The following is a 23871-nucleotide window of genomic DNA, read 5'->3' on the forward strand; positions in this document are numbered from 1 at the left end:
TGAATTCATGGCGATGATGATCCTCCTCATTTCATTGTCTGTAGCAGAAATTAACATTTTATCAAAGCAATTGCTGGCTTCAGTAATTCAGTTTAAGAAAAAGTGATATTGGCTGCCTTTGCAGAGACACTGTACCTGGGGATGTCAATTTTCAGGAGGTTTCCTGGCTGTATACTCTCTCTATTTTATAAACTGAAATGTGCAGAAGTATTCAGTGATAATGGGAACTGCAGATGCTGGGGAATCCAAGTTAACAAAGTGTGGAGCTGGATGAACACAGCAGGCCAAGCAGCATCTCAAGACCACAAAAGCTGAGGTTTCGGGCCTAGACGCAATGAAGGGTCTAGGCCCAAAACGTCAGCTTTTGTGCTCCTGAGATGCGGCTTGGCCTGCTGTGTTCATCCAGCTCCACGCTTTGTTATCTTGTGCAGAAATATTGTCACCCGGCATAAACTCTCATTAGATATTTCATTGGCTGTCTGCCTGTTTCATGTTTATCAAAGAGACATGGCTCAACCCTCAATTTTCAAAGGTCAGAATTGTTTTTGATCTTTTTTTATTGGGTCTGGTTCCTTTATTTAGCAGTTCTGTACAGTTTCATTTCTGTTGATATATAAAAACTGCAGGACATAGACCAGATAAAGCTGTAGACGATTAAGTCTGCACTGTATATTTTTTTCCACGAACCAACCTGTTCAAAGGTGTTACTACACACTTCTAGAGCAGGTAGAACCTCAACCCAGGTTCCCTGGTCTAGAGGTAGTGACACTACCACTGTCTGAAATGCCCCTACTTTTCGTTATTGGGAAACAACACAAGAATTAGGCACACATTTAGATCATTTGGCCCTTTAGTCAGACACTCAATGGGTCCCACTTGTGCCACAGTGGCGGTGCCCCTGCTTCTGGACCTGGAGACTATGGTTCATGCCCCCACATGCTCCGGAGGTGTGTAATAACCTCTTGGAACAGGCAGAACAGCAAAATAGGTTAATTAAAAAGAAATACTCTTGTCAGTCACTAAGATCATTGCTCATCTAATGTCTCCTGCCATAACGTTTGACTTCTGTCAATCAAAAATCTGCCATGCCTCAGACTAGAATGTGTTCAATTACTCAGGCAGCAATAATTTCTGAGAGAGACAATTCTAAACATTACTGACCCCCGAGAGACAGAATCTTTCCTCATCTTTGTTAGAAAGGGAGAACCCCTTGATGTGAACAAACCCTCCTCAGGAGGGGGAGCATCCTCTCACCATCTGCCCTGTTCAAAGCCATAGCAAATTTTGCAGTTTCAGTAGGTCATCCATTTTTACCTCAGTCCTGAAACACGGAGCCGGTATGCCCCAGCCCCGCAGCGCGGAGCTGGTAAAGTTCGGTAGAATAGCCATACTGGACTTACGAAGGCTCACTGGCTACCACTGCTGCCTCACAGCACGAGGGACCCAGGTTCGATTCCACCCTCAGATGACTGTGTGGAGTTTGCACATTCCCCCTGTGTTTGTGATGTGGTTCGGTGGATTGGCTGGGCTAAATTGCCCCGTTGTGTCCAGGGATGTGCAGGTGATATGGATTAGCCATGGAAAATGTAGGGTTGGTGTAGACCCAGTGGACTGAATGGCCTGCTTCTGCACTGCAGGAATTCTTTTGGACACAAAACATTAAGTCTGCTTCTGTCTCCACAGCTGCTGGCAGATGTACTGAGTTTCTCCAGCAATTTCTGTGCTTTTTTTTTCTGTTTGCCAGCATCTGTAGCGTTTTGCTGTAATTAGTAAGAATGCAGGTTGATAATGTAACCAGCCACCACTTCTCCCACCCCACCATCCTCACAGCTCATTTTATAAAGGACTTCTTCATCCCCTAAAGCAGCTGGGTGGGGGTGGCGGATTTTGGAGAGAGCCCACGGATAGGTAATCCTGAGTTACTGTTTCTTTTCTTCCTCTTTTTTGGAGCCCGCAATGGAACCCGAGGTTGAACCCAAAACGTTTTGCATTGGTCACTACAGAGAGACGCACAGATTGCTTCAACCCCAAGTGTTTGTCTGTCATGGTGAAGCCTGTATTGTAGCTTGTGCTCGCACCAGTGTAAGTGTTAATACAACTTGTGTGTGTTTTGGAAACTTGAAACATGATCGTGACACTGTCATCCTCATAGCTGTGTGAATTTGAACACAGCACGAGGGAGACGTGGAGTTTATTCCAGCAGCAAATTGCTGACTGCTTCTCCCAACAAGTATTTTGTGTGTGATGTGTTAAATTATGATTTTTTTTCCCCATGTATAATAACTGCAGATTTTATTGACTTATTGTATTGTAATCGGTCATCTTAATTTGCATACAGATGTACATTGTAAGTATTTATATGTGTTGCTTAAGAGAAAAGAATGTTACATTGATGTTTTTTTTAAATAATAATGGTGTTGGTTAAATCCTTGTCACTCGTGCTTTGTGTTCCTTGATGAACACTGTAGGAGGTGTGTTTTGGGAAAACCGTGGGATGATGCAGCCCATATGTACGAGGAGACCAATGGCAGCTAACCTGTCATAGAATCGTGCAGCACTGGAGAGGCCCTTTGGCCCATCGAGTTGGAGCTGACCCATCTATCCAAATCCCATTTCCCACCACTTGGCCCACACCTTGAATGTTATGAACATTTCAAGTGCTCATCCAAGTAATTTTATTGTAACAAGGTGGGGAGCTGGACGAACACAGCAGGCCAAGTAGCATCAGAGGAGCAGAAAAGCTGACGTTTCGGGCTGAGACCCTTCACCAGAAAATGATGAAGGGTCTAGGCCCGAAATGTCAGCTTTCCGGCTCCTGAGATGCTGCTTGGCCTGCTGTGTTCATCCAGCTCCACACCTTGTTATCTTGGATTCTCCAGCATCTGCAGTTCCTATTATCTCAAGTAATTCCATTGTTAGATTATCTCATGCAGAACCAACAGCTGCGTTTATTCCAACATTAAAACATTATCTTAACATTCTAACCTTGCGTTTTATAAACACATTTGCAAATGTTATGCATTTAACCTGTGATCAAACTTCTAATTTAATCCACGTTTTCCATTTGCACTGGGCCATGTGAGATTTATTCATTTCTTTTTAAAATTTTCACCTTTGGTGAATCAAACACTCAGGACAACGATGCATCAGTATTTGACCTCTCCTCTCTCTGCCTCTTTCTCTTAACCGTCCTCTGCTACAGTTTGGATGTGAATCTCCTCCGTACAGTACCCGAAATAATTCCTGAGGGGTTATCCAAAGGCAATAGAACCTAAAACACATGGAAATGTGAACACCAGAATTTGATTTGCTGAAATGAACATGAATGTTGGAATTTTGTGAATTGGAGTTTTTTATAATCCAAATTTATGATGGTTAACTTTTACTGCCTGCACAAACAGCTCATTGAAAAAGCATAATTATAATATAGCAGTGTATTTTTATGTAACTATCTGAAGCGAGGCACTAATTTAAATAAGACCATAAATGTAGGAACAGAATTAGGCCTTTGGGTTCCACACCAACCCTCTGAACAGCATTCCATCTATACCTGCCATTCAATGAAATCATGAGTGATCCAATAATCCAGAACATTACTTTCCTGCCGTCTGCCCATAATCTTTGATTCCCTTACTGATTGAAAATCTGACTGACTATCTCATTTTGAATATGTCATAGAATCCCTATAGTGTGGAAGCAGGCCATTTGGCCTATTGAGTGCACACTGGCCATCCAAAGAGCCTCCCACCCAGACCTATCCCCTACCCCGCATTTCCCATGGCTAATCCACCAAGCCTGCATGTCGCTGCACACTATGGGCAATTTGGCATGGCCAGTCCATCCAGCTTGCACATCTTTGGACTGTGTGAGGAAACCTGAGCACCCAGGGGAAACTCACACAGACACTGGGAGAAAGTGCAAACTCCACGCAGGCTCCCAAGGGTGGAATTGAACCCACGTCCCTGGCGCTGTGAGGCAGCAGTGCTAACCACTAAGCCACTGTGCTGCCCCTGGCATTTAATGACCCACACTTGATGACTCTCTGTGATATAGAATGAGAAAAGCTACTTATTGTACATCAGATAATGTGGTGTCTTATAATTGCTTGGACTGTTGTTTGTAAAGATGTGTATAACGCTTTTCTGATGAAGGGTCTAGGCCCGAAACATCAGCTTTTGTGCTCCTAAGATGCTGCTTGGCCTGCTGTGTTCATCCAGCTCCACACTTTGTTATAACGCAGTCTGTTCTGTTGATAGCTTGAACCTGTTTAACATCCAGCCAAGACAATATGGTATCAAAAACATTTACTGATTGCAGGTAATTACTTTTTGTAAAATAGAGGGTTGGAGAAACCAGCCTGACATAAGCTATTTTACCAGATATTTTCCAACATGTTTGATCCTTTAAAGACAGACCTGTAGCAATGCTCAGATACATATCAGACCCTGCTTACCTCGTTATTTTTATGAATTCCAAATTTCGTCATATCAATTGTAAAGTAATGTTTATTTGGCATGACCATTTCAATCTCTTCCATCTTAAAACAAAAGATATACATTAGAGACTGGTGATCTGTCATTAAGTTACATTGCAAATGAAGATATAGCTTTCAATGACATGAAAAGGACATGGACAGTGAAAATCTAGTCCATTCATGCTGAGTCAAAATGCAAAAGAACGAGAGATGACCTTCTTCAAATATACAAGATTCTTAGGGAACTCAACAGGGGAGATGCAGAAAGGTTGATTCCCTTGTGGGCAAGTCTAGGGCCACCGGGTATGATTTCAGAATAAGGGGTCACATATTTAAGACAGAGATAAGGAGTTTTTTTCTGAGGGCAGTGAATCTGGGATAGGGCTGTCAAGGCTGAGTTGTTAAGTATGTTCAAGTTGCGAGAGACAAATTTTTGATCAGTATGCTTGGCACCTCTGTACACCGGCTTGGAGTCAGTAACGCCTCTGCGATTGATTGGAAACTCCAGTTCCTTTGTCATTCTATGATGAGTGAGACATGGCTGCGCCTTTTGTTGAGTTAGTACAATTACAGAATGGTTACAGCACTGAGGAGGCCATTTGGCCTTTGTATCTCCACCAAACTCTCTCATTTTTTAATTTTTTGGGGGGATGTGGGTGTCACTGGCTGAGCCAGCATTTCTTGCCTGTCCCTAGTTACCCCTTGAGAAGGTGGGGGTGAACTGTCTCCTTAAAGTGCTGTAGTCCTCCTGCTGTGGGTTGACTCACAATGCCCTTGGGAAGGGAATTCCAGGATTTCGGCTCAGCAACAGTGAAGGAACGGTGATATATTTCCAAGTCAGGATGGTCAGTGGCATGAAGTGGACCTTATAGTTGGTGGCGTTCGTCCACGTATCTGCTGCTCTTATCATAATAGAATCCCTACAGAATGGAAACAGGCCATTTGGCCCAACAAGCCCAAACCGCCCCTCCGATGAGTATCCCACCCAGACCCATTCCCCTATATTTCCCATGCCTGTCCCACCTAACCTAAACACCCCTGGGCACTACGGGCAATTTAGCGTCGCCAATCCACCCTAGCCTGGGAGGAAATTGGAATGCCTGGGATTGACAATCTATGGTCATCGAAGGTGAACAATTGAGAGGGACATTGTGCAGGTCAGTATTTAGGTTGCAGGCTTGCTCGCCAAGCTGGTGTTTTCAGTTGTAAATGTTCTGTCACTGTGCATGGTAACACCATCAGTGCGCCTCAGGTGAAGCGTCGGTGTTCTGACCCACTTGTTATTTATATGCCTCGGTTTGCTGGGGTGCTTGGCATTATTTCAGGTTCTGCTTTTCAGTGACTGGTACATCAGAGAAACAGAACTGGAAGTGTTGCAAACCACCCCATCAAGCCGAGGATATAAATAATGAGCGAGACAGCATGGGTTCACCGGACGTGCACCGACAGTGTTACCGAGCACGGTGACAAAACATCTACAACCAAACCCATCCGCTCACCAAGCAGGTCCACAATCTCTTCCATAACCCGAGCTACACATCTTCTCAAAAATTTTAAAGGTCAGTATTTAGCTCAATAGTGAAGGGGTCAATATTTAATTATTTATTCTTTCGTGGGATGTGGGTGTTGCTGGCAAGGTTGGTGTTCGTTGCCTATCCCTAATTGCCCTCGTAGCTGAGTGTCTCACTGGGTCGTTTCATTGGGCAATTAGAAGTCAACCACATTGCTGTGGGTCTGAAATCACATGTAGGCCAGATCAGGTAAGGCTGGCAGATTTCCTTCCCTGAAGGACCTTGGTATGCCATATGGGGTTTTACGACAAGCAGTGATCATAGGATAAAGGAGCAGAATCAGGCCATTTGGCCCATAAATTCTGGTCCGCCATTCAATCATGGCTGATATGTTTCTCAACCCCACTCTCCTGCCTTCTCTCTGTAACACTGATCCCCTTACTAATCAAGAGCCTATCTATCTGTCTTAAATTCGCTCAATGACTTGGCCTCCATAGCCCTCTGCAGCAATGAGTTCCATTGATTCAACACTCTCTGGCTGAAGAAATTCCTCCTCATCTCAGTTCTAAAGGGTCGTCCCTTCACTCTGAGGCTGTGCCCTCAGGACCTTGTCTCTCCTACTGGTGAAAACATCTACACCACGTTCACCTTACCCAGGCCCCTCAGTATCCTGTAAGTTTCAATCAGATCTCCCTCATCCTTCTAAATGCCAGAGTACAGACCCAGAGTCCTCAACCACTCATCATATGACAAGCCTTTCGTACCCCAGGATCATTCTTTTAAACCTCTTCTGGATCATCTCCAGGGCCAGCACATCATTCCTTAAAGAAGGGCCCAAAACTGCTCACAATATTCCAAATGTGGTCTGACCAGAGCCTGAGACAGCCTCAGCAGCACATCTCTGTGCTTGTATTCTTGCCCTCTTGAAATGAATGCGAACATTGCATTTGTTTTCCTAACTGCTAACTGAACCTGCACGTTAACCTTAAGAACATCCTAAACTAGAACTCCAAAGTCCCTTTTTTCTTCAGATTTGTGAAGCCTTTCTCCATTTAGAAAAAAGTCTATACCTCTTCTTCCGAACAAAGCATATACCCCCACACTTCCCCCACATTGTGTTCTATCTACCACTTCTTTGCCCGCTCTCCCAGCCTGTCCGAGTCCTTCTGCAGCCTCCCAGCTCCCTCAGCACTACCTGCCCTTCCACTTAACTGTGTCATCTGTAAACTTAGCATCAAACCGCGCCACCCCCCCCATTCCTTTGTCCAGATCATTAATGTAAGACATGAATAGCCTTGGTCCCAACACTGATCCCTGCAGAACTCTATAATTCACTGGTTGCCATCCTGAAAATGACCTCTTTTTATCCCCATTTTCTGCTTTCTGCCCGCCAGCCAATCCTGTATACATACCATTTCCATGTTCTGAACACAATGGAATCTTATTTAGCAGACTCCTGTATAGCACCTTGTCAAAGGCCTTCTGGAAGTACAAATAGATCATATCCACTGGCTCTCCTTTGTCTAATTTGCTCATTTCCTGCTCAAAGAATTCTAACAGATTTGTCAGTTGCGACCTCCCCTTGATGAAGCCATGCTGACTCAGCCCCATTTTACCAAGCTCTTCCAAGTACACTACAATCTTATTCTTAATAATGGACTCTAAAATCTTATGAACAACTGAGGTCACTGTAACTGGCCTATAATTTCCTGCCTTTTGCCTCTCTCATACAGGTATTATATTAGCTATTTTCCAGTTCTTTGGGACCCACTCTGACTCTAGTGATTCCTGAAAGATCATCACCAATGCCCCTCCAATCTCCTCAGTTAACTCCTTCAGAAACCTGGGATGTAGTCCATCTGGTCCAGGTGATTTATCCACCTTCAGACCCTTCAGGTTCCCCAGCACCTTCTCCTTAGTGACGGCCAATGCCCTCCCCTCTGCCCCCTCACTCTCTTGTAGTTCTGGTTTGCTGCTGATGTTTTTCACTGTGAAAACTGAGGTCACCATTCAGTAAAGCCCTTCGTCATGAAGAAAACTTCCAAAATTTTACAATGGGAAGGAGTGTGAGAAGTTGATATTCCCAAAGTGTTGAAAGATTAATGATTGCAAGGGACCATGACCTTGCAGTGAAATGATGAGAACACAGGATAACCAGGAATCTGCTCTGTGCAATGGAAGGTACAGACAGAAACTTTGCATGTAGTTACTTAAACTGGACACTGACCTCTGGTACTCTGCTCAAACAGAGGCACTGAGCATCATAGAGGGACTTCTGAACAGAGGGAGAGTATATTCCAGAATCATAAGGTCCTGCAAATGTCTCAATGATTGAATCCTTCACGGTATTCCTAGAGAAGACGGTCACCCTGGTTAGTCCGAATCTTCTACCAGTTCTCTCCCACAATCACCCACAGTCTGAAGGTGAATTCTCAGTGTGTGGGCTCTCTGCTGCCAGTCTCTAGCTCGCAATCACTGTGTCAACCCCTAACAGGCCCAGACTTCCCGCAATCTAATTCACACAAAGTCACACAACACCAGGTTATAGTCCAACTGGTTTATTTGAAATCACAAGCTTTTGGAGCGCTGCTTCTTCATCAGGTGAAGTGACTCACCTTGATGAAGCTGATGAAGAGGCAGTTCTCTGAAAGGTTGTGATTTCAAATAAACCTGTTGGATGCTGCTTGGCCTGCTATGTTCATCCAGCTCCACACTTCGGTATCTCGGTCTATAACCTGGTGTCGTGTGACTTCTGACTTTGTATCCCCCCCACCCCCAGTGCAACACTGCCATCTTCACATCAATTTATGCTAAATACAGTGACAGAAAGTTGACCCCCAAGTTTCCTGTGCCACCCATCTGATGATGTGATGAACCTGGTGTGAAATGAATGCAGGAATTGACTCAGCAGGAGTTGCTATAGCCAATGGGATTCCATCTCCTACCTTCCTGGCACCTCACCCTCAGAGACATCAATTGCAGAGGGCATCTTGTGGGGGAGTGTTAGAGCGACCTACCCAAAATTTTAAGAGGTTTTCTAGTACAGTACCACTGCCACTGGGCTGGAACCTTTCTGTTCAAGCTTAGCTTTCATTAATAGAGGGACTGAGTTCAAGAGCCGTGAAGTTATGCTCCAGCTGTACAAAAGCCTGGTTTGGCCACATCTGGAATATTGTGTCCAGTTCTGGTCTCCTCATTACAGGAAAGATGTGGACGCGTTGGAAAAGGTGCAGAGGAGATTTACCGGGACATTGCTGGAATGGAGGGATGGTCTTAAGAGGAAAGGTTGAGAGAGCTAGGGCTTTTCGCTTCAGAATGATGAAGGATGAGAGGTGACTTGATAGAGGTGTACCAAATGATCAGAGGTATAGATAGAGTGGGCAGCCAGAGACTTTTTCCTTGGGTGGAGGTAGCTATTTTGAGGGGGCATCGTTTTAAAGTGAGTGGAGGGAGATATAGGGGAGATGTCAGAGGTAGGCTCTTTACTCAGAGAGTGATAGGGGCGTGGAATACATTGTTGGAGAAGGTAGTGGAGTCAGCCTCGGGCATTTAAGCGGCTATTGGATAGGCATATGGATGATAGTATAAGGTAGCGGTGGAGGTTGGATAGACCTTAGGTTCAGGGTAAAAGTTTGGCACAACATTGTGGGCTGAAGGGCCTGTACTGTTCTGTGTTCTCACATCAGGATCTAGTGGCCACTGAGGAATCATAGAATTCCTACAGTGTGAAAGTCCACACTGCCCCTCTGAAGGTCATCCCAACCAGACCTGCTCTCCCAACCCCACCCCAAGCACTGAAACCCTGCATTTCCCATGGCTAACCCACCTAGCCTGCGCATCCCTGGACTGTATGGGAAATTTAACATGGCCAATACACCCTAACCTACACATCTTTGGACTGTGGGAGGAAACCAGAATGCCCAGAGGAAATCCACACAGACAAGGAAAGAACATGCAAACTCCACACAGATGGTCACCCAATAGTAGAATTGAAACCAGGTCCCTGGCGCTGTGAGGCAGCTGTGCTAACCACTGAGCCACCGTGCTGCACCCACATTAGGGCATTCCAATAAGCAAGCCATAAGAATGAAAGAGTCTCCTGGTCAGCCATCCTGCACAAAGCAAAGGGAAACTAATTCCAAGGATAGTCAGACTGTTGTGTGGAGACAGACTGTATCAGTTTGGAATATATTCACACGAGTTTCAAAAGAATGCGAATGGATGTGATAATCTCTACAAGGCCCATGGAGAATCATTAACTAATGTTCTTATGGAGCTCATTGAGATGAGTTTCCATGGTAACAGTCCTGCCCTGCTGCAACTCATCACCTGAGCCCTGTATAAAGCTGACCCAGGGGCGTTTCTGGAGAACAATCGAGACTAGCCTATTATATACTGCAATGTGGAGGTGCCAGTGTTGGACTGGGGTAGACAAGGTCAGAAGCCACACACCAGGTTACAGTCCAACAGGTTTATTTGAAATCACATGCTTTTGGAGCACTGCTCCTTCATCAGGTAAGTCACTTCACCTAGTCCGAAAACCTTTGGGACTATAACCTGGTGTCATGTGATTTCTGACCTTGTCCACCCACAGTCCAACACCATCATCTCCACATCAGGGAAAAAGTGGGAACAAGGGACTAACTTGGATGATCAGCCGTGATCATATTGGATGTTGGACCAGGCTTGAAGGGAAGAATGGCCTCCTCTTGTTTCTAGTTTCTGTGTTTTGATGTAAACCACTGCTATGCATTAGCCGTAACGGTTGACCAATCCTGTGGAAATCCATGGCTCCACTCTCGTAAGTGAGGACCAGAGAAAAGGCGGACAAATTGCAAATATGACATTAACACGCAGCGGTTGTAAATACCTACCAGGCTGCATCAAAGTTGACATATCTGGGCCTACTGTAAAGCCACTTAGCATACACAACGGTGGAGAACACTCTGTCCCTCACTTCCGGAAGTGTAGTGAATCGATCTTTTCGGAATCCTTCAAATCCAGACTGTGTTGTTTTTAAGACTCTCATATCTTTCAATCCAGAGTGAATGACAGGGGGCTCTGCAAAGTGGCCAGTACAAGAGTGAGAATCTCACCACTTCAATGATCAGCAAGTGGCAGCCTCCATGTAACAGGTCCCTCCCAACCTTTCAGCCAATTGGCACCTTTTTCTCCTGCAATGTACATTGTTGTGATGGCTTGCAATTTGGCATTCTTGCATGTGTGCTGATGGGAGTAAAATGGTAAGTTTCAGCAAAGCACATCACTTCTTAACAATATTCAAAGTCTCACAAATTGGAACGCTTTTTGAGGAGGTGACTAGATGTGCTGGTGAAGGTAATGCAGTTGATGTAATCTGCATGGACTTCAGTAAAGCTTTGACCAGGTCTCACATGGCAGGCTGGGTCAAGAAGCTAAGAGCTCATGGGATCTAGGGTAACTTCATGGCAGGAAGTAGGGGTTGACAGTTGAAGAGTTTTGTGACCAGATGGCTGTGCCCAGTGGCATACCATGGGGTTCAGTGCTGGATCCCTCACTGTTTGCTGTGGACATTAATAATCTAGATATAAACATTGGAGAAGTTGTAGACTTCGAGCTGATGTGTTTGGTTGCAGACATTTTGTCACCCTGCTAGGTAACACTGTCAGTGCACCTCCGGTAAAACATTGGCGCTCTGTCCCGCTTGTTATTTCTAAGCCTCGGTTTGCGGGGGTGGTTGGCATTACTTCTGGTTCTGTTTCTCAGTTCAATGTGTTTGTTGATGGAGTTCTGGTTGGAATGCCAGTCCTCCAGGAGTTCCCTAGCATGTCTCTGTTTGGCTGATGCTATATTGGATGTGTTGTCCCAGTCAAATTCGTGTCCTTCTTTGTCCATGTGTATTGAGACCAGTGAGAATTGGCCGTGTCTCTTGGTGGCTAGTTGGTGTTCATGTATCTTTATCATCAGTTTTCTTCTAGTTTGGCCTGTGTAATGTTTCTCACAGTCGTTGCATGGTATTCTGTATAATACATTAGTTTTATTGGTTGTGGATGTGGGATCGTTTATGTTCGTCTGTAGCTGTTGCAGGGTGGTCGTTGGTTTGTGGGATACCCTGATGCCTAGGGGTCTGAGTAGTCACCTGAAATGTCTCTGATGTACAGGAGGGTGACTACTGCGTGTACAACCTGTTGTTACCTCTGTGACAGGCCACAACACGGCCAAACACACAAGTCTCACTATACACAGACAAAGAAGGACATGAATTTTAGTGGGACAACACTTCCATAATAGCACAAGCCAGACAGAGACATGCCAGGGAACTCCTGGAGGCCTGGCATTCTGACTGGAACTCCATCAGCAAACACTGAGCTGGACCTGATATACAAACCACTGAGAAACAGAACTGGAGGTGATGCCAACCACCCCAGCAAACCGAGGCATAGAAATGGCAAATGGGACAGAAACCCAGCACTTCACCGGAGGCACACTGACGATGTTACGGAGCAAGTCTACAGCCTCATCCACAAACCGAGCTACAAATCTTCTCAAAAACTATAGATGTTGGAGGCATGATCCTAAGTTTGTAGATACCATGAAAATTGGTGGTGTGATAAATAGCCAGGAGTATAGCCTTTGACTAGAGAATGATGTAGAAGGGCTGGTGAGATGGGCTGAAAGATGGCAAATGGAGGTCAATCCTGATAACTGTGAGATGGGGGGACTATCAAGGCAAAGGATCACACGGTGAATGGTTGGACCCTAGGAAGTCTACAGGATCAGAGCGACCTTGCTGTGTATTTCCATTGATCTTGGAAAGCAGCAACATGATAGTTAAGAGGTATATAGGGCACCTGCCTTTCATATTCAAGACATAGAATTTGGGAGCAGGGAGGTTATTGTGGAACTGTATATAACATTAAATCAAACCACGGCTGGAGCACTGTGCGCAGTTCTGGTCACCACACTATAGGAAGGATGTGATTGCACTGGAGAGGGTGCAGTGGGGATTCGCTGGGAATGGAAGTGGTAAAGTGATGAAGAGAGGCTGAGAGGCTGGGGCTAGAGCAGAGGAAGCTGATGTGAGCCCTGATTGAGCTCTGAGGGGACATAGGGGAGGTTTCTCCCTATCTACCCTCAGTAGAGGGTTCACTAACCAGGGGACACGGCTTTAAAGTAAGGAGTAGGAGGTTTGAAGATGATTAGAGGAAAAAAATCCTTTTCACCCAGAGGGTTGTGGGTATCCAAAACTGACTGCCTGAAAGAGTAGTGGGGTGGGAACATTTGGGAATAATTTTAACAGGAACTCGAAAAGCCAGAACATGCAAGGCCATGGACTCGAGAATGGGATTAGAATAGATGGGTGTTTGGTGACCAGCACAGACACAGTGGGCTGAAGGGCCTCTTTTCCATGCTGTATGAATCCTGTGACTATATCGTACATAGCTCAGAAGCACCGAGGACATTGAAAATCAAGCACTTTGGGTGATATTGAATTGTAAGTTCATTAGCTAGGCTAAGAATGACAGCTTGCTGGCTTGAAAGAGGATTGGTGACCTAGCTGGTTACATCACTCCTGAGGTTATTCAAATTGATTTCGCTGAAATTTCTTCAGCAATGAAAACAACAAGAGTTGGAACCAAAGGCTTACCATTTTTCATCTGTTCAATTTCGCAAAAATGTGTTGCTTCATGAGTATGAACAAAGGTGTGTACGTGACCTACACCATCCTGTATTCAAAATAAATTCAGAAACATTCATTGATTTTCCTGCTCAGCATACTTCCTATGAAGTACGGTCAGGTACAGGCCAATAAATCTAAGGTTATTAAAAAACGCTGATCTGAAAAGCACCATTCACAAGGTCATTTGTATCTGATTCATTAATAACTTTCAGAAAGGGATGCTCACTTAAAAATGAGAAAGGACTGTGAGGAATGTGCAGGAGACTGGGATTAATTGGATATTCTTTCATACAGACAGAATAACTGCCCCACATTCTCAATCATTCCTTTTTTTTGTCAATGTAGTGACTCAGGTTACTGTGAAGGTCCCATCATCTCTGGGGCAGCACGGTGGCTCTGTGGTTAGCACTGCTGCTTCACAGCGCCAGGGACCAGGGTTCGATTCTACTCTCAGGTGCTGTCCCTGTATCTGCATGAGTTTTCTCCCACAGTGTGAGCAGATCAGGTGCATTAACCATGGGGAATGAACGGTTACAGAGTGGTTCTGTGTGGGTTGCACTTTGGAGAGTAACTATGGGCCAAATGGCCTGCTCCCATGCTGAAGGGATTCAATTACCTCCACCTTGTCTGATGCAAGGTGACTCTCAGGTTAAACTCACCACCAGCCACCTTCCTCTAATTGTGGGAGCTGCTGTGGAACTGTCGTCACTTTGCAAGAGGGAGCTTGAATGTGGGGTTTGCTCTCCCGATGGCCAAAGGAAGTGTAAGGACATCCTGAAGTTTTCACTGGGCAGCCTTAATAATTGTCCACGTAACACAGCAACCAGCACAGCCAAATGAGAAGGGGGTAGGGGGTCATCCTTTTACAAGTAAGTGCACGTCAGAGCAAGAGAGAAAATCTTGAGTCAGCACCTTGGCCAAAACCCAGGTGTCTCCCCTATCCCGTCATCAGGGCAACAGAACCCGCCTGGGCCCAGACTGGACTCAGTAATTATCTGCACACCCATCGGTAACACACATGGTCCTTTTCTTCTCAGAGGGTCCGTAAGACCACAAGAAATAGGAACAGAGTAGGTCATTCAGCCCTTCGAGCCTGTCCCACGATCCAATAGGATTCTGGCTGATTTAACATTCCTCAGATCTGCTTTCCCACCCTTTCCCCACATCCCTACATTTCCCAACTGATCAATGATCAGTCTACCTTGCTTGGACATGTTGTGATTCTCTGAGGATATGGAGATACTGTTTGTGTTTGGGGATGATTTGCTCATGAAAACTGCATTTGCAAGGAAGCCCTTCCCCCCACAGCTGATAAGCTCTTCTCGTTCTTGGGGACAGCTTCGCTGCTTTGTGGTTCATTCCCCTTCAAGCCACTCATCATCCTGGACTGGTGGCCAAGTCACTGAGTGTAGTTAACACAGGGATAGATAGGTTCTTGAGTAGTGAGGAGATCAAGGGTTACGGGGAGAATGCTGTTGAGAATTATTGAATGGCAGAGCAGACTTAAGGGGCTGAATGCCAGAGGTTAATGGAAATTAATTAACAAATGGCATGTTATATTAAGGGTACTAACCATACTAATTACTCACATAGAACATTGACAGGCTTAGTTTCCATCTTCCATCTAACTACATTAATACAGCATTTAATACAGTGGTATGTCACCACTCACTCAGGGAGTCAGGGTTGTTATGGCATGAACTACACTCACTGTATAAATACAGTAGCTATAACAAACACATCATAGGCTAGGAATTCTGCAACAAGTAACTCCCCTCCTAACTCCCCAAAGCCTGCCCAGCATCCACAAGGCACAAGTCAGGAGTGTGATGGAATACTCCCCACTTGCCTGGATGGGTGCAGCCCCAACAACACTTAAGAAGCTTGACACCATCCAGGACAAAGCAGCCGCCTGATTGGCACCACATCTACAAACAGCCACCCCCCTACCAATGCACAGTGACAGCAGTGTGCATTGTCTACAAGATGCACGAGAGAAATTCACCAAGTCTCCTTTGCATGTTCCAAACCCATCTAGATGGACAAGGGGATCAGATATGTGGGAACAGCACCATCTGCAAGTTCACCTCGCTGTCCTGACTCAGAAATATATCGCCGTTCCTTCACTGTCACTGGGTCAAACTCCTGGAATTCCTTCCCTAAGGGCATTGTGGGTCAACCTACAGCACACGGACTGCAGCTGTTCAAGAAGGCAGCTCAGCACCACCTCCTCAAGGGGCAACTAGGGACGGGCAATAAAAATGACTGAACTCCACATCCAGTGTGCAAAGTTAAAAATATAAAACTCAACTAATATGACCATAGGGACACAAGAGTTGTCCTCTGCACTAAAAGCTCACGCAAAGCTTGTTTCTCCTGATCAATGTTCGGCACCTCCTACTGAAGAGTTCTCTCGTGGGGCTGCCTGTTGGATTGGCCTGGCCCAGCTTGGATGCTCCCTAGAACGGTTCACTCCTCCTAACAGTAGCTTGCATTTAAATATCACTTTGACCATAATAAAACATTCCACAAGTTGCAATCAATCAAACTTTAACCCTGAGCCATGTCTGGCAGCAAGATGGTCATAAATTTGGTCTAATTTAAATTTCTGCAAAGTGCCTTAAAGGAGGAATGGGGAAGTAGAAAAGCAAAGAGATTTAACAGTGAGAATTCGGGAGCTCCTCCCTTTGACAGTGGTGAAATGATAAAAGTTAAGGAGACATTGGAGATGGAGGAGCACAGATATCATGCAGGATTGGAGCCAGGAACAGAGATCAGGAGAGGAGAGGCGAGGCCAGCAAAGGATTTCCAAACAAGCAACGAGAAGTGTTTGGTTCATGAGAAGAAGCAATTTGGGTCAGGGTTGAAAGTGATAACAAGCACTAATGGGATTAAATGCAAACAAAACATTATCACATCGCAGTAACTTTTGTCTGAAATCCTTACTTTCTCCAGCCGTTTCCAAGGTGCCTCCTGAATGTAGACCATCATCCTTCTAACATGGTGAAAGGAAGTCAAGAAGTGGTCACATATATCCAGGGCGAATTCTTCAATTGTTCGAATCTGACAAGACATAACATGTCATAAGACCACAAGCAGTAAGCCATTCAGCCCATCAAGACTACTCTGCCATTCAATGAGAGATCTGATAACCCTCAACTCCACTTTCCTGCCCTATCCCCATGGCCCTTGATTACCTTCCTGATTAAAACCCTGTCACTCTCAGCCTAGAATATATGTAACGACCCAGCCCTAGCAGCCCTGTACAGATGAATCACCTTCTTTCACCATTAACTGAGGGCATTACATGTTTTTTAAATCTTTCACTCAAATATTCTTGAGTCAAACCTACCCTTCTTCACAGTTCTATTCAAAATGTCACCTCCTAAACTGACAGACAGAACAAGGAGAGTAAGTTCAAACAGCTTGCTGGAGTAGGAGAGTGGTGTGGTGGTAATGTCACTGGTTTAATAACATTACCTCTGGGGATGTGAATTCAAGTCTCAATGTTGCCAAATCCAAATCCAATTAATTGGAATTGAGAAGTAGCCTCTACTATTGTGACAGCTGTTATTGCATTGCCCTTTATGGGCTTTGCCTGTGAACTATTGAATTGGAAACACAGACAATTTACTGTTTGTGGTTACCAAGGAGATGGGAATAGAAGATAACAAAGTGTGAGGCTGGATGAACACAGCAGGCCCAGCAGCATCTCAGGAGCACAAAAGCTGACGTTTCGGGCCTAGACCCTTCAACAGAGAGGGGGATGGGGAGAGGGTTCTGGAATAAATAGGAAGAGAGGGGGAGGCGGACCGAAGATGGAGAGAAAAGAAGATAGGTGGAGAGGAGAGTATAGGTGGGGAGGGGATAGGTCAGTCCAGGGAAGATGTCCTCCCCGGACTGACCTATCCCCTCCCCAGTTCCCCACCTATACTCTCCTCTCCACCTATCTTCTCTTCTATCCATCTTCGGTCCGCCTCCTCCTCTCTCCCTATTTATTTCAGAACCCTCTCCCCATCCCCCTCTCTGATGAAGGGTCTAGGCCCGAAACGTCAGCTTTTGTGCTCCTGAGATGCTGCTGGGCCTGCTGTGTTCATCCAACTCCACACTTTGTTCGCTGACATAAGCAAACCATTTGAGTTTTTTGGTGACCGCCCACAAATGACTAATTTTACCAAATCCAGTTATACTGAATGCAATACTGAAATTTGAACATAATCTTATTGAAGGGTGGAACAGGTTTGAAATGCCGAACAGCCTACTCCTTCTCCTATTTCATTAAAGCCTTGTACATTTTCATTCCAAATCATTAACGTACATGACAAACAGTAAGGGCCCTGGCACCCAGCCCTTTGAAATCCCACTGGAAACAGGCTTTCAGTCACAGAAATGTCTCCCACCATCACCCTAGGCTTTTTGTTAGCCAGTTTTGGATCTAATATGCACGTTTGCCTTAGATTCTGTGAACAGTTACTTTATTAACTATTCTGCCCAGAGGGACCTTATTACAAAAACCTTTCTAAAATCGTCGAAGCCCTACGCTATGGAAGAGGCCATTCTGCCCATTGAATCTGCACTGACACTTCAAGAGCATCTCACCCTATCCCATTTTTACCATTTCTAATCCATTTGGGAGAAAGCTGGAACACTCAGAGGAAATCCACAGACACGGGGGGATCATGCCAATTCCAGACAGACTGTTGTCAAAGGCTGGCGTCGAACCTGGGTCACCACTGCTACGCCTGTAGACCACACCTAATGGGCCCTACTCTTTCCCAGTCTAGGCCCAAAACGTCAGCTTTTCTGCTCCTGAGATGCTGCTTGGCCTGCTGTGTTCATCCAGCCTCACACTTTGTTATCTTGGATTCTCCAGCATCTGCAGTTCCCATTATCTCTGGTGATGGGAATAGAACCTGGTTCACTGAGGCAATGGGCCAGTAATATTATTGCTAGTCTATTCCTGTAAAGTTCCAGGGAATGTTGTGAGTGTGAGTCCTGCCGTGGCGTATAGTGAAATTTAAATTCATAAAACTTGGTTCACCAGTGTCTTTTGCTGTGGAAGAAAATCAGATGGCCTGTGTCCAAATCCTCAATAATGAGGTTGGAAACAGTCAGGAGGATAGCCTTAGATTACAGGAGGATGTAGGTGGGCTGGTCAGTGGCAAACAGAGTTCAATCCAGATAAATGTGATGGTGATGCTCTTGGGCAGGACACACATGATAAAAAAGAATACATGAATGAACAGTGGGATCCTGCATTGAGATCAGAGTGACTGTGTTTCTAAGATAACACGTTGTGAAGCTGGATGAACACAGCGGGCCAAGCAGCATCAGAGGAGCAGGAAAGCTCGACGTTTCAGGTCGGGACCCTTCTTCAGAAAAAATGTGTATCGATGCTGGTACCTTAAGGTATCGGGGCAGGTGGGCAAAGTGGCTCAGAAAGCATTTGGTATTTTTGTCATTAATAGCAGAAGCATAGAGTTTGAGAGCAGGGGATGATGCTGGAAGTGTATAAAAACATTGGCTAGCCCACAGCTGAAGTATTGTGTGCAGTTCTGGAATCCATATCGTAGGATGGATGTGATTGCACCAAAGAAGGTGCCGTAGAGATTTACCAGCATGTTAGAAAAAAACAGGAATTGCTGGGAAAAGCTCAGCAGGTCTGTGTACAGAATTCGGAGCTAATGTTTCAGGGTCACCTGCAAGCTCCCCTCCAAGCCGCTCACCATCCTGACTTGGAATTATACCGCCATTCCTTCTGCGTAGCTGGGTCAGAATTTCAAAATCCTGGAATTCTGTCCCTAATGGCATTGTGGGTGGCTCTACACCACACGCCCACAGCAATGGCTGAAGATGACCCATCAACAGTCTCCTGAGGCCCACAAAGGATGGGAGATTATTGCTGACCCTGCCTACAAAGCCCAAGTCCTGACAATGAATGAGAAGAGGAAATGCCCCCCACCCCGGTTCTGTGAGCGTATCCATTGTTGTCCTACACTGTTGTGTGAAAGATAACAGGCCGTGCCTGCTCTAATAGTTTCTGCATCTACATTGAGGTTTCCAATCCTCTCGGAATGCCATTGAGATGTCGGGAATGGAAGATTTCTCCCAAGGCACACACAGCCCGGGTGGAATACCGTAGGAGGTAAGAATTGTAGTTTTTCATTTTTTTCGGGGATATTTGTTCCAAAAATACTGGATTTGGGAAAGAAGAAGAACAGTACAGCACAGAAACAGACCCTTCAGCCAAGCAGGCCTGCGCTGACACACAATACCTTTCTAAGTAAAAACCTCTACACAGTTCGTAATCCCCTATCCCCTGCCTACTCATGTATCTGTCAAATGCCTCTTAAACATTGATACTGTATCTGTCTGCACGACCTCCTCTGGCTGCACATTCCAGGCACTTACCGCACTCTGTGTAAACAAAAAACTTACCCCTCAAATCTCCTTTAATCTTACTCCCTTTTACTTTAAACTTTGTCCCCGAGTAATTGACATTTCTACTCTGGGAGAAAGACCCCAAATATCCATGCTATCCATGCCTTTCCTAATTTTGTAAATGCCAATCACGTTGCCCCCTCATCCTTTAATGTTCAAGTGAGAACAAACCACGTCTGTCCAACCTCTCCTCACAGCTGATACTCTCCAAACCAGGCCACACCCTGTTAAACCGTTTCTGTGCCCTCTCCAAAGCCTCTACATCCTTCTGTCAGTGTGGTGACCAGAACTGTGTGCAATATTCCAAATGTGGGGCCGAACTAAAGTTCTACACAACATGACTTGCTAATTTTTGTACTGTATGCCCTGACCAATGAAGTGCATGCCATATGCCTTCTTGACCACTTTATCACTTTGAATAATAGGTCAGCACAACATCATGGGCCGAAGGGCCTGTACTGTGCTGCACTATTCTATGTTCTACGTCTATGTTTATCCACTTGTGTTGCCACTTTCATGGAACTATAGGCCTGTAAGCCTAGATCTTTCTGTTTGTTGAAGACAGCAATTTCATTCAGTCTGGCTCCTCATTGGTTAATGAAGCAGTTTTTACTTTTCTAATGGGTGGGACAAGGTACTGAGTGGCCATTCTCGTGTGTACGGGGCAGGACAATTAGAAGTAACAGGTCACCTTGATGCTACAGTAGTGGGCCTAATTGTTTGAATGGTCTGTGCTGACTTTGTGGGTTTAATTGTTCAAAAGGTCTATGTTGACTATATGAGTCTGGTAGCTGACTTATGCTGACTGTGCTCAAATGAACCACCATCGTCATCATCGGTGGTCCCTCACGGATGAGGGGTGGCTCTCTCCCACTCTCAGGGTGACTTTGTCAGTGGCTGTACAAACCGGTACAGCTATTGCAGGCTCTGTTACCCTTGGGGTAGATGGTGGGTCATGGGGAGGGGTGGGTGGGGCATTGGTGTCTCAGCGCGCTCCTTTCACTGTTTTCGCCCAGCTTCCGATTTTTCCCAATGGCAAGTCTCGAGGCGCTCGACGCCTTTCCGGATGCTCCTCCTCCACTTTGGATGATCTTGGGTCAGTAATTCCCAGGTGTCTGTCGGAATGTCGCAGTTTGCCAGTGAGGCCTTGAGGGTATCCTCTGTCCACGTGGGGCTCGCCTGCCATTTCGGATCTGGGAGTGGAGTAGCTGCTCGGGGAGTCCCGTGTGGGTCATGCAGATGATGTGCCCAGCCCATCAAGGGCAATCAGTGCCTCGATGCTGGCAATGTTGGCCTGGTCGAGGACACCAGTGTGGCCGCACCTGTCTTCCTAGCGGATTTGCAGGATCATGTGCAGGCAGCATTGGTGATCCTGCTGTAGCACCCCGAGGTGTCTGCTGAACCCAAGCTGAACCACTGTATATAAGCAGACAGACAGCCGAGCTATGATATTGTGATGTGTCTAATGGCTTAACGCTGAATCTCAATGATACTGTGTGCAAGAGGAGAAATGAAATTGGCGAAGGGTCTAGGCCCAAAACGTCAACTCTCCTGCTCCTCTGATTCTGCCTGGTCTGCTGTGTTCGTCCAGCTCCACACTGTGTTATCTCTGACTCCAGCATCTGCAGTTCTTGCTATCTCTGAGAGATGAAATAGGCTGTACCAGTGACAGTGCACTTACCTGAAAGTGGGGAGACAGTGATGTTGTGTTAATATCACTGGGGTAGTGATATAGAAAAGCAGTCCCCTAATAATTCTGAGGGTAAAAGTTACTATCCCGTGGTACGTGGTGAAATCTGATTTCAATGAAAATAGGCTTAACTGGAGCCACCGTCAGTTGTTGTAAAATTAAAAAGTAATGACCTGGTTCATTGCAGTCCTTTAAGGAAGGAAATCTACCCTCCTAAGTCTGTATATGGCTACACACCCACAACTATGTGGTTGATACAGGGAACTTAGAACTTAGATCATGAGCATAAATGCTGGTCTCAGCAGTGATGCTCACATCCCATGAACAAACAAAATACATGTATTATGTACTCTGGTGTAAATAAAGGGCTTCTGAAGTAACATATCATAGCCACTGATAGAAAGAGAGAGATCTTTCCCAAGTCAAAACAGCCCATGGGCTATCTGAACGGATATCCAAATTGTATTCAAACTGGAAACAAACCACAAGCCAATACTCAAAGCTATAAGCTGAAGACATTTCAAAACATTGTACAGACCTCTGGAGATGAAGTTCCTGTGCACTGAGCAACTACTGTCTGTTTTACAGTGCTGTGAAGAAAATCAAGCATGTCCAATACACAAACAAAATATCCAGAATCTGTTCATAGAGTGCTGAAACTCTCTTCAATAAAGTTTAGAGACAATTTAAAGAAGATTCATCTGTGGGATGTGGGCTGGCCAGCATTTCTTGCCCGTCCCTAGTTACCCCTAGAGAAGTGGGGCTGAACTGCCTCCTTGAACCACTGCAGTCCACCTGCTGTGGGTTGACCCACAATGCCATTAGGGAGGGAATTCCAGGATTTCGAATCAACAGCATATTTCCAGGTCAGGATGGTGAGTGACTTGGAGGGGAACTTGGAGGTGGTGGTGTTCCCATGTATCTGCTGCCCTTGTCCTTCTAGATGGAAGTGGTCATGGGTTTGGGAGGTGCTGTCTGAGGATCTTTGGTGAATTTCTACAGTGCATCTTGTAGATGGTACACACTGCTGCTACTGAGTGTCGGTGGTAGAGGGAGTGAATGTTTGTGTATGTAGTGCCAATCAAGTGGCTGCTTTGTCCTGGATGGTGTCAGGCTTCTTGAGTATTGTTGGGGCTGCACACATCCAGGCAAATGGGGAGTGTTCCATCACTACTGGGTGGGCGATAGCCTAGTGGTATTATCGCTAGACTATGAATCCAGAAACCCAGCTGATGTTCTGGGGATCTGGGTTTGAATCCCACCCTGGCAGATGATGGAATTGGAATTCAAAAAAAACTCTGGAATTAAGAATCTACTGATCACCATGAAATCATTGTCGATTGTCGGAAAAACCATATCTTTCAAGGGAGGAAACCTGCCACCCTCACCTGGTCTGGCCGACAGGTGACTCCAGACCCACAGCAATGTGGTTGACTCTCAACTGCCCTCTGAAATGGCCCAGCAAGTCATTCGTTTGTACCTATTGCTACAAATACTCAAAGAAATGAAACTGGACAGATCACCTGGCATTGACCTAGGCACTGGAAAAGGCAACCAACAGAAACAGCCCTGTCGACCTTGCAAAGTCCTCCTCACTAACATTTGGGAGTTAGTGTCAAAATTGGGAGAGCTCTCTCACAGACTAGTTAAGCAACAGCCTGACATAGTCACCCTCACAGAATCATATCTTAAAGAAAATGTCCCAGACACCACCATCACCATTCCTGGACAGGTCCCGTATCACCGACAGGACAGACCCAACAGGGGGACAGCACAGCGGGATACAGTCGGGAGGGAGTTGCTCCGGGAGCCCTCAACATTGACTCTGGACCCCATGAAGTCTCATGGCTTCAGGTGAAACATGGGCAAGGAAACCTCCTACTGATTACGATGTACTGACCTCCCTCAGCTGATGAATCAGTACTCCTCCATGTTGAACACCTCTTACAGGGAGCACTGGGGATGGGCACAAAATGTACTCTAGGAGGGGGATTTCAGTGTCCACCACCAAGAGTGGCTTGGCAGCAGTATTACTGATCAAGCTGGTCGGGTCTTAAAGGACAGAGCCGCTAGACCGGGTCCGTGGCTGGTGGCA

General features: G+C 45.7%; 2 protein-coding genes across 10 annotated transcripts in view; one reads left to right on the forward strand and one right to left on the reverse strand.

Moving 5' to 3' along the window:
- samd13 (sterile alpha motif domain containing 13) overlaps window positions 1-23871 on the forward strand; it is a 177826-nt gene that overhangs the window by 148262 nt on the left and 5693 nt on the right. The window lies entirely within an intron of this gene.
- uox (urate oxidase) overlaps window positions 2810-23871 on the reverse strand; it is a 40720-nt gene continuing 19658 nt past the window's right edge. Inside the window, exons 4-9 of one of the 4 annotated variants that reach the window (XM_048539459.2) lie at window positions 16592-16708; window positions 13613-13691; window positions 10860-11046; window positions 8213-8336; window positions 4454-4537; window positions 2810-3271 (exon numbers count right to left, since the gene is read on the reverse strand). In XM_048539459.2, the coding sequence (XP_048395416.1) occupies window positions 3197-3271; window positions 4454-4537; window positions 8213-8336; window positions 10860-11046; window positions 13613-13691; window positions 16592-16708 (666 nt within the window). In that variant the 3' untranslated portion in view covers window positions 2810-3196. The remainder of the gene's footprint in view (window positions 3272-4453; window positions 4538-8212; window positions 8337-10859; window positions 11047-13612; window positions 13692-16591; window positions 16709-23871) is intronic. The other 3 variants (XM_059648166.1, XM_048539460.2, XM_048539458.2) reach the window with 3 other exon arrangements.

Source organism: Stegostoma tigrinum, chromosome 8 (genome assembly GCF_030684315.1).
Source record: "Stegostoma tigrinum isolate sSteTig4 chromosome 8, sSteTig4.hap1, whole genome shotgun sequence".
Taxonomy (NCBI): Eukaryota; Metazoa; Chordata; class Chondrichthyes; order Orectolobiformes; family Stegostomatidae; genus Stegostoma; species Stegostoma tigrinum.